Source organism: Mchenga conophoros, linkage group LG15 (genome assembly GCF_057382185.1).
Source record: "Mchenga conophoros isolate Kocher_MC1m ecotype Shallow Benthic linkage group LG15, M_conophoros_male_GT1.1, whole genome shotgun sequence".
NCBI classification, from domain to species: Eukaryota; Metazoa; Chordata; class Actinopteri; order Cichliformes; family Cichlidae; genus Mchenga; species Mchenga conophoros.
The window spans coordinates 27,826,535-27,840,227 of NC_140540.1; the positions used below are offsets into that span (position 1 = coordinate 27,826,535).

The window sequence follows — 13,693 nt, forward strand, 5'->3', positions numbered from 1 at the left end:
TTAATAATTGACCAATGCGTTTCAGCTTGTGGCCTTCATCAGGGTCATCACATTCGGCCACAAGCCGAAATGCGTTGGTCAGTTATTAAAGTTGTTCATCTTCCCCTAAGTGTTGCTGGAGTTCCTGCATTGTGAATTATTTCATCCTCTCCGTGCACCTTGGAACTAGGTGAAGTTGTGCCAGAAATTTTTGCAGTGAAAGCACAGTGACATGGGAAGATATTTTTCTTTAGTGATGTTACTGCAACAATCTCAAATACTTCTGAGATTTTATGGTCAAACTATTTGATTTTGTGGCCTTTCTCTGATGATGCAAATGTCAGGACCAAGAATCATTCAGGGTTAACAACACAGGAGAAAACAGTTGATGTAACTGTCCCTGAGACAGTTAAATAAAGGTGTTTGTTTTATATGTTTCTGTGATAAATTCATGTTTAATTTAGTTCATTTATTTGTTGGAAAGTGTTAAACATGTCTTAGATAAGATAATAAAAAGGATAACATTAATTAAAAACTTAAAATGAACTTAAAACTTAAAATACGTGATTACAAAATAAGCACTTTGTTAAAGCTGTAAAGTTTGTTTGAGGTAGAGTTTGTAATTGTCTCATGACCAGAGTTTAGCTGAGAGCACAACCATGGCATTGTAGGTCAGAACTAACATGGGTACAGAGCTACAGATGCAATGATATGCTGAAAGCGTTGCTGCTGAGTGTAGTTCACACCTTCTTACACATACTGATGTCGCAGAGTTTTGCTCAAATGGTCTGATCACATCATTACAAACGTGTGTGTTCAGTATTGAGTTGCTGTGTGTGAAAGGTGACAGCTGTGTTGGAGTTGTGTTCACATTTTTCCAGTGCAAGTGTGAAATGTATTTAGTGACTGAGTTTCAATTCAATTTTATTTATATAGCGCCAAATCACAACAACAGTCGCCTCAATGCGCTTTATATTGTACCGTAGATCGTACAATAATAGATACAGAGAAAAACCCAACAATCACATGACCCCCTATGAGCAAGCACTTTGGCGAGAGTGGGGAGGAAAAACTCCCTTTTAACAGGAAGAAACCTCCGGTAGAACCAGGCTCAAGGAGGGGCGGCCATCTGCTGCGACCAGTTGGGGTGAGAGAAGGAAGACAGGATAGAAGACATGCTGTGGAAGAGAGACAGAGATTAATAACAGGTATGATTCAATGCAGAGAGGTCTATTAACACATAGTGAGTAAGAAAGGTGACTGGAAAGGAAAAACCCAGTGCATCATGGGAATCCCCGGCAGCCTATGTCTATTGCAGCATAACTAAGGGAGGATTCAGGGTCACCTGGTCCAGCCCTAACTATATGCTTTAGCAAAAAGGAAAGTTTTAAGCCTAATCTTGAAAGTAGAGATAGTGTTTGTCTCCCAAATCCAAACTGGAAGCTGGTTCCACAGAAGAGGGGCCTGAAAACTGAAGGCTCTCCCTCCCATTCTAATTTTAAATACTCTCGGAACAACAAGTAAGTCTGCAGTGCGAGAGCAAAGTGCTCTAATAGGGTGATATGGTACTACAAGGTCATTAAGATAAGATGTGATCTGATTATTTAAGACCTTGTATGTGAGGAGCAGGATTTTGAATTCAATTCTGGATTTAACAGGAAGCCAATGAAGGGAAGCCAATACAGGAGAAATATGCTCTCTCTTTCTAGTCCTTGTCAGTACTCTTGCTGCAGCATTTTGGATTAGTTGAAGGCTTTTCAGCGAGTTTTTTGGACATCCTGATAATAATGAATTACACTAGTCCAGCCTGGAAGTAATAAATGCATGAACTAGTTTTTCAGCATCACACTGAGACAGGATATTTCTGATTTTACAGATGTTGCGCAAATGGAAGAAAGCAGTCTTACATGTTTGTATAATATGTGCATTGAAGGACATTGAACGGTTCAGAAATACTAATGCGGACCTCCGGCCCTTCACCACTGAAGGCCTCCGTAAACACTCCAGCAACAACAAACGCCGCCGCTCGGCTAACCAATCCTTTCGCACGCTGTCTGTAACGTCACATCCCGTCAGCGCGCTGGGCTGGGTTAGTCCTCCATCTTGGCTAGCGTAGCGGCTAACGGTGAGGCTGCCGTAGAGGATGAGGAGACCCTGACTGAACCGAACCGGTACCGTGTCCCCGAGCCAGAAGCCACCACACGCCACCGGACAGGCTCCGCGTACGCGCACACCCGGTAGTGCCGGGCTGCTAGCAGCTAGCCGCCAGCAAAGAGGAACTGGTGCTCCGGTTCCGTTCGGGTCGATGCCGGTTACAGAAAGCCGGACAAGAAGCCGAGACGAGCCAAGCCGGGACAGATAACCCGCCCGGCGTGCAGCCAGGACCGGGGCCGGTGATGCTGCGTGGGAACCTGCTTAGGTAAACTCAGGCTGACGTCACGCAGGTGTTCCGGAGCGGAGCGGGGGCTTCATGACCGAAACTAACGACCCTGGCTCACTGTGACCCTGGAACATGTCCGCCAGGACCCCGCTGCCCACCGTGAACGAGCGGGACCCCGAGCACGTGAGTGCGCGTATGTTTTTCGTTTGGAAAAGTTAGACAACAACAAACAAACAGATCAGTGAGTTACTTAGTTTCTAGTTCAGTTTCTATTTAATAAAACTGTTTGTTTACTGATAAATGTAAATAACATACTCGTGACTGCAGAAATCTGACCGCTGACCTTTGACCACTGCTAATATTACCTATATATGGTTTGCATCACGGGGTTACCTGAAGCTCAGACTTCATCATTAAATAGGTGAACATCCTCCTGAGTGAGCAGCTCCAGTGTTTCTAATGCCAAGAGACATAATAAAAACATCCCAATAAAGCGCAGATGTAGGTGCTGCGATGCGATATGGCAACCTTGCTTCTGTCAGTCTGCCCCAGGGCAGCTGTGGCTACAACTGTGGTTTGCCTGCACCAGTGAGTGAATGTGAGAGTGAACGAATAGTGGAATTGTAAAGCGTTTTGGGTGCCTAGAAAAGCGCTATAGAAATGCAATCCATTGTTATTATTGTTATTATTATTATTATCATCATCATCATGATCACTGATGTCATGTCAGTGAGCATGACGTTATGTCACTGGGCGCTGCGATGTCATGTTAGTGAGCGTTGATGTTATATCAGTGAGTACTGTGATGTTCTTTATTCTTCATCATTTTGACCTATGATTTTGGGATATGTCCACAATCCACTGCTACCAGGTGCTTGCTGGATAAAAGGGTTGGAACATGAACAGATACTTTGAGCTGGGACCATGCTCCATGCTGACTGTGTGTTTATTTCCCAGCATGCCTCGGTGGACGACGGGCGCAGCGAGGTGCCATCCCGCTCTGTCCGTTCCGCCCGCTGTAAAAACTCGTCGGCGTCTGGCACAGACGAGTCACCGCATGTGGGAAACTACCGGCTGCTGAAAACCATCGGGAAGGGAAACTTTGCCAAAGTGAAGCTGGCTCGACATATCCCAACAGGATGGGAGGTGAGATGAGTCCCGGGGACTGCTGGGAAATATCCCAGACCCCCTACAGAGCACTGATCACCTGTGTGTGTCTGACAGGTCGCCATCAAGATCATCGATAAGACCCAGCTGAACCCCAGCAGCCTGCAGAAGGTGAGCACTGTCACCTGACAGGAAGTAATGTGCTCACAAGTGTCGCAGCAGAAATTACACTGAAATGGTTCAAATTATTATTATTTAGAAAGAGTCAGGCTGAAGCAGAGAACGGTGTTTTTAGGTTTACCTGAGCAGGAAACATGAAAACACTCATCTGGAGCTGGTTTACTGACTCGCTGCTGAAGTTCAAGGAAAAACGTGTTTTTAATATGTGATTCTGCCATCAAATCTCAGCCTGTGCTTTGTGCAGACTACCAAACCTGTGGTCACAGATCATACATGCGTCCTTAGTCTGAGCTCACCGCTCAGAATTCACCCTAAAAAAATAAAGCTAGACTAACGTCTGACAGTAGCCCGACTCTGTGTTCTTAATGGCGCAGGGAGCTGACGTTCATCATAATTCACATCAAGATGATGACCTTTCACCTGGATGTTTTCAGGCTGGTCTGAAACAGTCAGGTGTTATAGGTGAGTTGACCTGATGTACCTTCAGTTGCAAGTGTCTGCGTGCTGCTGGGATGATTTTAATCAGGAATGGTTTTTACAGGAGCCGTGCTGAGGCATTGATGTGATTTTTAACGTTATAATTATTGATCATTGTTCCGTAATCACACAGCTCACTTTGAAAGAAATGGTTAGAGTGCTGCGTCATCTCTCACACGCAGCTGACCTCTGAAAGACAGGAACTTTGTTTCGTACCAAACTGTTCCCATCGTTCTTGATGACGTCTGTGATTCATCCTGGCGTTCCTGACGCTGTCTGTTTCCTGTCTGTGTCTCAGCTCTACAGGGAGGTCCGAATAATGAAGATCTTAAATCACCCGAATATCGGTGAGTACCTCCTCACGTCATCACTGCACCTGTGTGACCGACCAGAGTTGCTCAGATGCCATATTTGTAATTTTCCTGGGGTTAAACAGGTGAGGGGCAGAACCTCGTCACACGGCTGTTTCATATCACCTCGCTGCTTCTATCAGGTGGTTCATGACTTTGTTTTTCTTTGCTGCGATCAGTTTGGTTTCTGTTTCTGCTCTAAGAGCCTCAGTACAAGGGAAGTTCTCTGCACTGAGCCTGAGTTCAGTGCAGAGAACTCCCCTTGTACTTCATGGAAGTACAGCCTAATGGCTTCACGCAGGGTTCAGATAATGTAAGAGAGCGAGCTGAGCTCTCTTACATTATCTGAACCCTGTCTGTCTGTGTGTGTATACACATGTACGTGTTTGCAGTGAAGCTGTTCGAGGTGATTGAGACGGAGAAGACTCTGTACCTAGTGATGGAGTACGCCAGCGGAGGTTAGTTCTTCATATATTTTAAACCAATCAGAGGCTGGGACAGGTGTGACCTTTGAACCCTGTGTGTGTGTGTGTGTGTGCGCGTGTGTGCGCGCAGGTGAAGTATTCGACTACCTCGTAGCTCATGGTAGGATGAAGGAGAAGGAGGCCAGAGCTAAATTTAGACAGGTAACATGTACACATGCACACACTGCCGTTACCATGGTAACACATTGGCAGTACTATCCATCGCATAATACCCAAGTGTTTCAGGTCCGTGTGTGTCTCCACAGATTGTGTCTGCAGTCCAGTACTGCCATCAGAAGCACATCGTTCACCGAGACCTCAAGGTAACGCCCCGGGCGGTTATTCTGAAGCCCCACCTAAACTTTATATGAGAGGTCTGCAGGTGTGGAATCACCTTCACATCTGAAATTTAACGTTTTCAGGTGTTTTCGATTTCCTCTTCTGAAGTTATCAAACTGTATGTAAAAATGGAAGCAGCTCCCTAAAAGCTGCATTCTCTCTGATGTCTAGCATCGGGGGTGATTCTTCTGGTTGTGGAAAAGTGAGAAATTGAGCGTCCTGCTTGGTGATCCGTTTCCTGTCAGGTCCTGTTAAAGACGGATAAGAGCAGGAAGGAGGGAGGGTTCAGAGCGGGGCTAACATCGGACGCCCCTACAGTCATCGCATAAATTTAAAAACAGCAGGAGGATGAAAACGCTCGAGGCGTCAGACTAACTGCAGTATTTTTATTTTCTCTCTGGTTTTATTTTTCGTTTATTAGTGTAGGAATAGGTTAGCACTTAGCATTAGCTGCTCACCTATTTCCATGTTTTGATATACAGGCTACAGTCATGTACAGTGAGCCAACCACTCTGACTCTCCATGTTAGCTCCTACAACTGTATTACTACAGAGTGTAGTTACACACACACAAACACACACAGGCTGACTTTGAAGCATTGAGGTTTTCCTCTGTTTTAGAGAGCTGAATCCAGCTTATGTCTGCATTGTGCTTACTGTCACAATGCAGACTTCACTCCAGCTATAAACAGGCTTCCATGTGTTCCTAACAAATGGTCTCTGCTACTCTGCAGGCGGAGAACCTCCTCTTGGACGCCGACATGAACATAAAGATCGCAGACTTTGGATTCAGCAACGAGTTCACCGTTGGAGGAAAACTGGACACCTTCTGTGGGTCTCCTCCATATGCTGCACCTGAGCTCTTCCAGGTACGCACAAAGGTGTCTGTGGTGTGTGTGGTTTTCTGTGAAGCTGCAGAGTATAGAGTGTGTGTGTATTTGTGACGTATGCTTGTGCGTGTTTGTTTCAGGGTAAGAAGTATGACGGTCCAGAGGTGGATGTGTGGAGTCTCGGGGTGATCCTTTACACGCTGGTCAGTGGCTCTCTGCCGTTTGACGGGCAGAACCTGAAGGTGAGGAGCAGGGAGGTCTGAGGATGTCCTGCAGCATCAGGACATGACAGTGATTGGTGTGTGTGCAGGAGCTGAGGGAGCGCGTGCTGCGAGGGAAATATCGAATCCCCTTCTACATGTCGACGGACTGTGAGAACCTGCTGAAACGCTTCCTGGTGCTGAACCCGGGCAAGAGAGGAACACTGGAGGTGAACCACTACATCAGCAATATAATCAATACATCATCTGTACATAATCAATACATCATATATGCATAATTCAGTTCAATTCAGAGTGAAGGATAAACAGATGAAAACAAAAACATGAACTAAAAACCTATCGACTTGGACGAGGGTGCAGGAAGTAGGGCTGTGCGATATGACCAAAATCTCATATCCCGATATAAGAATTCTATCGTCCCAATAACGATATAAATCACAAAAATGTAACGTTTTCTGTAAATTCTGTGAATCTCGGGCAGCTCAATTTGCGTGAAGTGTTTCCAGCTGCGTGTCATGTAGCTGGAGTCGAGTGTTTTAACCGATGCATGAAACGATACATTTTTAGACACAAGTTGTAACGGCCACCGTTTTCTTTGTGAGTATTTATTACACGGCGTGCTGCGGGGAAAAGCCTGTTCTAACGTTTGAGTCTAAGGTCTATTTTTTAGCACCTGGCGGCTCTTTTTTACTTCTCATCCGTAAATAATCTGCTCTTTCACGTGATTCAGTTTATTTTGAAAAGTCTCAACAGGATCTTGAGCTTTATTGTGAAAGGTTTATGTGGAACATAAACAAGCGGACACGCGATGGTGTTACCGTCGTTGTTGCTAACCATAACGCATAAAAACAGGCGCTTGTCCGTCCGTAGTGTGGTTATATTAAATATAAGAGAAATAGCGAACTTTAAGAAATTAATATAGCCAAAACAGTGACCATCAAAACGATGAAAAAATATTGCCGTAAACAATTTATTTTGCGACACCACGAAACAAACGATTGTGTAAAATGAAACGATAGACGTTTTTATATCGTCATCCGATATATATCGTTATATCGAACAGCCCTAGCAGGAAGTGCACAACGCTGACTCGTTTCAGGTTTTTACTTTAAGTCTCTGAAGCCACCTGTGCATCTTTCATGTTTCAGTTCAATTAAATTTTATTTATACAGCGCCAAATCACAACAACAGTCGCCTCAAGGTGCTTGTAGACCCTACAATAATACATACAGAGAAAACCCAACAATCATATGACCCACAATGTGCAAGCACTTTGGTAACAGTGAGAAGGAAAACCCCCTTTTAACAGGAAGAAACCTCCGACAGAACCAGGCTCAGGGAGGGATGGGTGGAGGAAGACAGGACAAAGACATGCTGTGGAAAAGAGCCAGAGATTAATAACAAGTATGATTCCGTGCAGAGGGGTCTATTAGCACATAGTGAGTGAAGAAGAAACACCCAGTGCATCATGGGATTCCCCCAGCAGCCTACACCTATTGCGGCATAACTAAACAAAGATTCAGGGTCACCTGATCCACCCCTAACTATATGCTTTAGCAAAAAGGAAAGTTTGAAACCTAATTTTAAAAGTAGAGATAGTGTCTGTGTCCTGAATCCCAACAGAAAGCTGGTTCCACTGAATAAGGGCCTGAAAACTGAAGGCTCTGCCTTCCATTCTACTTTTAAATACTCTAAGAGTAAGTGTGAGAGCAAAGTGCTCTAATGGGGTGACATGGTACTACAAGGTCATTAAGATAAGATGGGGCTTGATTATTCAAGACCTATGTGAGGAGCAGGATTTTAAATTCTGGATTTAACAGGGAGCCAATGAAGGGAAGCCATTATAGGAGAAATATGCTCTCTCTTTCTAGTCCCTGTCAGTACTCTTGCTGCAGCATTTTAAATCAACTGGAGGCTTTTCAAGGAGTCTTTAGGATATCCTGATAGTCTATACATCTCTGTCCTCTGTCATGTGCTGCTTAATGTTGAAGAATCTGTCTTGAGGTGCGACTCGGTATAGATAGAACGGCACCTTCCTGTGGTTCGTGTGCTTGTCAGAAACCTGATTACCTAATTATGCATTGGTGTCATGAGCTGCTGGTTACTGTGGCAGCTTGGTCTGTTTTCATGTTTCCACTCAGTTTGAACTGAACAACGCGCACAGCTGACTGAACTTTAGCCTGATTACAGGAATCAGCTAATCGTGTGTGTGTGTGTGTGTGTGTGTGTGTGTGTGTGTGTGTGTGTGTGTGTGTGTGTGTGTGTGTGTGTGTTTCCCATTCTTACATATGATGAATGGTGTGTGTGTGATCACGGTTCCGTGAGCCTCCTTGAATGCTGGTTTGACACAGTTTGATCTTTAGCATCAGAAACATGATATCTGTAAAAATATTGGCTCCTTTGTTGCCATGAAATGTTTACTCTGTTGGTCCTGTGACATTAGCACAGAGTGAGATGACATCATTACACCACAGCTCAGGTCCCTCACACAGGACAACAATTACTGGGTCCTAGTCAATATAGCCATGATAAATAATCAGTACAGCAGTGATAGTGAGGGTACTAATTATGTAATTATCTGTTTATAATGGCTAACCCTCACCGGGTAACACGTTACCTGAACGTTACGTTGTTTCTTTTATCAGCAAATCATGAAGGATCGGTGGATCAACAGCAGCTCTGATGAAGACGAGATGAAACCCTTCATCGAACCAGAGCTGAACATCAGAGACGAGCAGAGGATCGGTACACACACAGACACAGACGCACACACATAGACGCAGACAGACACACACTGACTGTCAGTATTGATCTGTCAGACCTGATGGTGGGGATGGGCTACTCCAGAGATGCAATCACTGATTCGCTCTCCAAGATGAAGTACGATGACATTACGGCCACCTACCTGCTGCTGGGACGCAAGACTGTGGAGGTAAGTGGTTACAGTGTTGACAGCAGGTAACGTTGGCAGGTGTAACAGGTGTAGCTGTGTCTGTGTTTCAGGTGGAGGCCAGCGACTCCTCCCTGCTCAAACCGCGGCCGTCTAGCAGCAGCCAGTCTCCGGCGCACGTCGCTGCCCCACGTAGCTCCTCCTCCAAACAAAGGCGATACAGCGACCAAGGTAAACGCCCACTCCTACACTGGGACCTGGCTCCAACCCATGGCACACTAACACCTCCTTCTTCCTCTCCTCCTCAGTGTGTTCTGTCATGGCTCCTCCCACCAGGAGTCAGGCCACCACGTCAGCAGAGTGTGAGGTGAAGCTGGAGGGCAGAAGTCAGAACACGAAGTCCAGTCCTGTGGAAACAGGAAGTCCTCTGCTGGGGAGCGCCAACAACCCCAATGTGGCCGATATCCCAGAGAGGAAGAAGAGCTTAGCTACACCCCCTGTAAGTGACACTGCAGCTTGCAGATGAGCTTGTGTTGTGCTTTTCAAAGCTCATTTCCACCTACTGCGTCTCAGTTATTGGTTGATTATTGTCTATGGTCTTCACACTTTTCATTGGCTGTGTGTCACAGGGCGGGTCCTCCAGCATGACGAGAAGGAACACGTACGTGTGCAGCTCTGCGGAACGCCATGCTGCGGTCCATAACGGCAGAGACGGCAGGTACAGTCGCCAGGTGAGTCATGCCTGCTGATCCATACGCTTTGTATCTAACTTTTGCCATCCTCCACGCAGCGCAGTGACCACGCCCCCCCAGCGATCAGGGGGTGGAGCTTCCACTCACAGCGTCAGCAGCGGAACAACTCCTCCCGACAGGCTTCATTTCCCTCGGGGGACAGCAAGTCGCAGCACATTTCACGGTGGTCAGCTCCGAGAGAGACGCACTGCCACCTACAATGGCCCCCCTGCTTCCCCCACCTTGTCACATGACGCTGCACCACTTGCCCAATCACGGGCCAGAGGCTCCACCAACCTCTTCTCCAAGCTCACCTCCAAATTCACACGCAGGTATGTAACAGCGAGGCATCATGGGAGGTTTACCGGGCAGCTGACAGGGGGCGCTGTAACGACCAGCACCAGACCCTCCAGTGTTTTCTTCTTCTGCTACAACCAACTCTGCTTTCTTCCTCCCTTGCTTCCTTCTGCCTTTCCTTCTTCCTTTCCTGCTGCATCCATGTCACCCTTTTGCTCTTGCTTCCTGTGTCCTTGCTGTCAGAGGGATCTCAGAGCTTGAGAGGAATGGCAGAGCTGAGGGCTCCAGGTGAGTCAGATGATGTCATCATCTCTTTATTGTGATTGGTTTGGAGTGTTGACGGTAAACACAGAGACTTTCCAATCAGAGAGCAGCATGTTTGTCAGCTGATACTCTTCTGTCCATCTGCAGCCGTAACATGTCGTCGGAGCAGAAAGAGGAGCCTGCGTCCCCCGCTGCTCCTCTGCTGAAGGATGCCAAGCCTCGCTCGCTGAGGTTCACGTGGAGCATGAAGACCACATCCTCTATGGAGCCACTAGACATGATGCGCGAGATCAGGAAAGTCCTTGATGCCAACAACTGCGACTACGAGCAGCCCGAGCACTTTCTGTTGCTCTGTGTCCATGGAGATGGCCACGCCGACAGTCTTGTCCAATGGGAGATGGAGGTGTGCAAGCTGCCCCGCCTCTCACTCAACGGCGTCCGCTTCAAACGGATTTCAGGAACGTCCATCGCCTTCAAGAACGTTGCTTCCAAGATCGCCAACGAGCTCAAACTGTAGCCGCGCAGGTACGTGCGACCTCATTGGCTACTCAGGGCTTGCAAAATCGCTAGCCCGACGTCCCGGGGCTAGCAATTTTTCCAGTCGGGTTACCAAAATCTATCTCTTCCCTGCCCGTCGGGCTATTGTAGGAAGGAAAAATATATGTCAATGCTTGTGCATTCTTTCGGAAATGTAGCTGGGTAATTATGTCATTGGCATCGATGAGCCACTGTCAATATGTGACATATTGAAATCGCGTTTGAATTTGCGCTTGTTTTTTGCTTTCACTTTGCAATCTCGCGAACTGTGTATAGAGAGCGACAGTACTGATTGGTGAGTGATGATAATTTGCGCACTATGCAAACATGACAAGGTAAATCTCCCGCCGCAAGCTTAAACATGTGAGAGGTTGATCGCGCAGAGAATCGCTGACCGTTTTGTGTGTGTGTGTGTGTGTGTGTGTGTGTGTGTGTGTGTGTGTGTGTGTGTGTGTGTGTGTGTGTGTGTGTGTGTGTGTGTGTGTGTGTAAAAGCAGCAGGATATATATTTTAGTTCTGCTGAGCCAAATAAGACAGGTCAGGGTGAAGAAGTGACAGCCAAAGAAAAGCTTACCACAAAATGGAAAAGTTATGACAAATCAGACTATAATAATTTTTGTGGCTGCAATATGACGAGCTATATAACCAGGGCTGCACATAAGTGGTCCGCAGGTGCGCATTCGCTGTCAAAATAAAAAAAAAACGCGCACAAGATATGAAGTTGCAACGCGTGTTTGCATACATAAGATTTTCTGGAGGAGGACAGACATTTGTTTAGAACTCTTAAAGATGTCGAAGAAGCTCCCTTAAGCAATTACTTTGGTGTTCCTCCACCTCCAAACAAATGTCAGAAGGAGTCCGAACAACAAAAGAAGCGCGTATTCTCAGAAAAGTGGTTGCAGGAGGTGAGCTGGCTTCAAACAAATGATGAACGCACAGAGATGTGGTGCGGAATGTGCCGTGAAAATCCCACTCTAGCGGACAAAAACAGTGCTTTTTATATGGACGCAAACGCGCGTTTCAACTTCTTATCTGGTGCGCATCTTTTATTTTGACAGTGAATGCGCACATGCGGACCACTTATGTGCACCCGTGTAAATAACATAATGTTCTGCCGGGTGTGTTGTTGGTTTTCTCTCGATTTCTGAGTTGACAAGTGCCTTTGTTACTGGGACCAGTCATTTTAAGAAAGGCCCCCATTAGAACCCATGAGAAATGCAAGAAATGCATTGCTCAGTCTGCAATATCTTTCCCAGAACAAACACCAATTGCAAATAACATACTAAAAATAAACCTGAAAAATCTGTTTAGAACAGCGTACTAAGAGGGAACTACCACTGGCAAAATTTAGCAGTCTTTGCAAACTTCAAAAAGCAAATGGCCTAGATCTTGGTTCCACTTGTCTCTTACCCGTGACTTCAGTGGAAATTTCAAATTCAGGATCTGACACAGACGGATTCATGTCCTACACAGTTCTTACAAGTTCATAGAAATTTCTGTTCAATTAGAACCAAGTATTTGAGTTGATGATTGTAATTTTTATACAATGTTGTAATTTGTTTTTCAACAATTTTTTGATTAATGTTTTGTTTCCTTTACAATATTATACTTTAATGTATAATATTGTAAAGGAAACAAAACATTAATCAAAAAATTGCTCTCTTTTTTATTCGGGCTACTTAAATTTATTTTGGGCTACCAAAAACTGAAGAGTCCCTGCCTGAAGGGCTACCAGGGATTTTGAAATTTTGAGAGCCCTGCTACTGATTACTGGATGCTGATGTCACAGGTTGCTCTGATGATGATGACCTCTTTCTATGCACAGGGTTTCCTGACATCCTGTCAACAGCAGGGTCAGCAGTTTGTCACTGCTCCGGATCAACAGACTTGACAGCTGCAAAGCATCCTGGGAAGACATAGGAACTGTACTGCTGTTTTATTTTTGAAAGAGCCTAGCCTGACCCCTGGAGCCTGGCAGAGAGGGCGGGGCTTGTGGACAGTTCAGTGTTTGTGAATGTAGATATTTTCATTAGTTTTGTACGTGTGAGCGGTCAGCTGGTTCACCTGTGTCTCATTAAACACCTTGAACGCAGCTCAACTTCCTGTGTGGCGTCTCTGTGGAGCTAGAGGAACCTAGAGGGGCCACACCCCTGTCTCACTGTAAGCTGAGATCACATGACAGGCCTGTGTCTCGATTTAAAGGAGCCTTTGTTTCCTGCTGGTTTCCAAAATAAAAGCTGCTGAAAACCCTAAGAGTAAGTCCAGTCCTGTGGAAACAGGAAACCCTGGGAGTGTTTCAAACGGGTGTTGGCGCTGATGGAGGCTGGTGGGCGGGTCAGGATTCATAGCCAGTTCATGGTCAGAGTGAACATTTTTCTTTAACTGAGATGGAAAGGTTCACATCCTGGTTAGAGCAACGCATGTCATGCACATCTATGTGACAGCGCAGCCACAGCTCTGACCTGTACGTCCAGGTGTGTCATGACATCTAGGTCACAGCTCACTTCCTGTAACCACAGGAAGCCCGCCTTGTGGTTTTTAGCCCACGTGATGTTCAGGGGGGCATAAAGGGCGGGCGGAGCCAGATGAAGTCCAGATGTGCCTGCAGACTGAGCTCAGTCGTGTTTTCAGGTCGTTTTCGAGCACCT

The 13,693-nt window shown here is 46.1% G+C and overlaps 1 protein-coding gene across 2 annotated transcripts; it reads left to right on the forward strand.

The window, feature by feature from the left end:
• Window positions 1-2,057: 2,057 nt before the first annotated feature.
• LOC146558567 (MAP/microtubule affinity-regulating kinase 3-like) lies at window positions 2,058-13,137 on the forward strand. Of its 2 annotated transcripts, XM_085246625.1 has the most exons (19): window positions 2,058-2,542; window positions 3,317-3,505; window positions 3,584-3,637; window positions 4,422-4,470; window positions 4,866-4,931; window positions 5,029-5,099; window positions 5,204-5,260; window positions 6,010-6,144; window positions 6,246-6,347; window positions 6,416-6,535; window positions 8,972-9,071; window positions 9,146-9,258; window positions 9,330-9,447; window positions 9,525-9,715; window positions 9,846-9,934; window positions 10,007-10,279; window positions 10,488-10,532; window positions 10,656-11,033; window positions 12,871-13,137. In XM_085246625.1, the coding sequence occupies exons 1-18, from the start codon at window positions 2,492-2,494 to the stop codon at window positions 11,023-11,025; spliced, it is 2,193 nt and encodes a 730-aa protein (XP_085102751.1). In that variant the 5' UTR covers window positions 2,058-2,491; the 3' UTR covers window positions 11,026-11,033; window positions 12,871-13,137. The 2 variants fall into 2 exon arrangements, with proteins under 2 accessions (XP_085102751.1, XP_085102752.1); XM_085246626.1 differs by lacking the exon at window positions 10,488-10,532.
• Window positions 13,138-13,693: the final 556 nt, after the last annotated feature.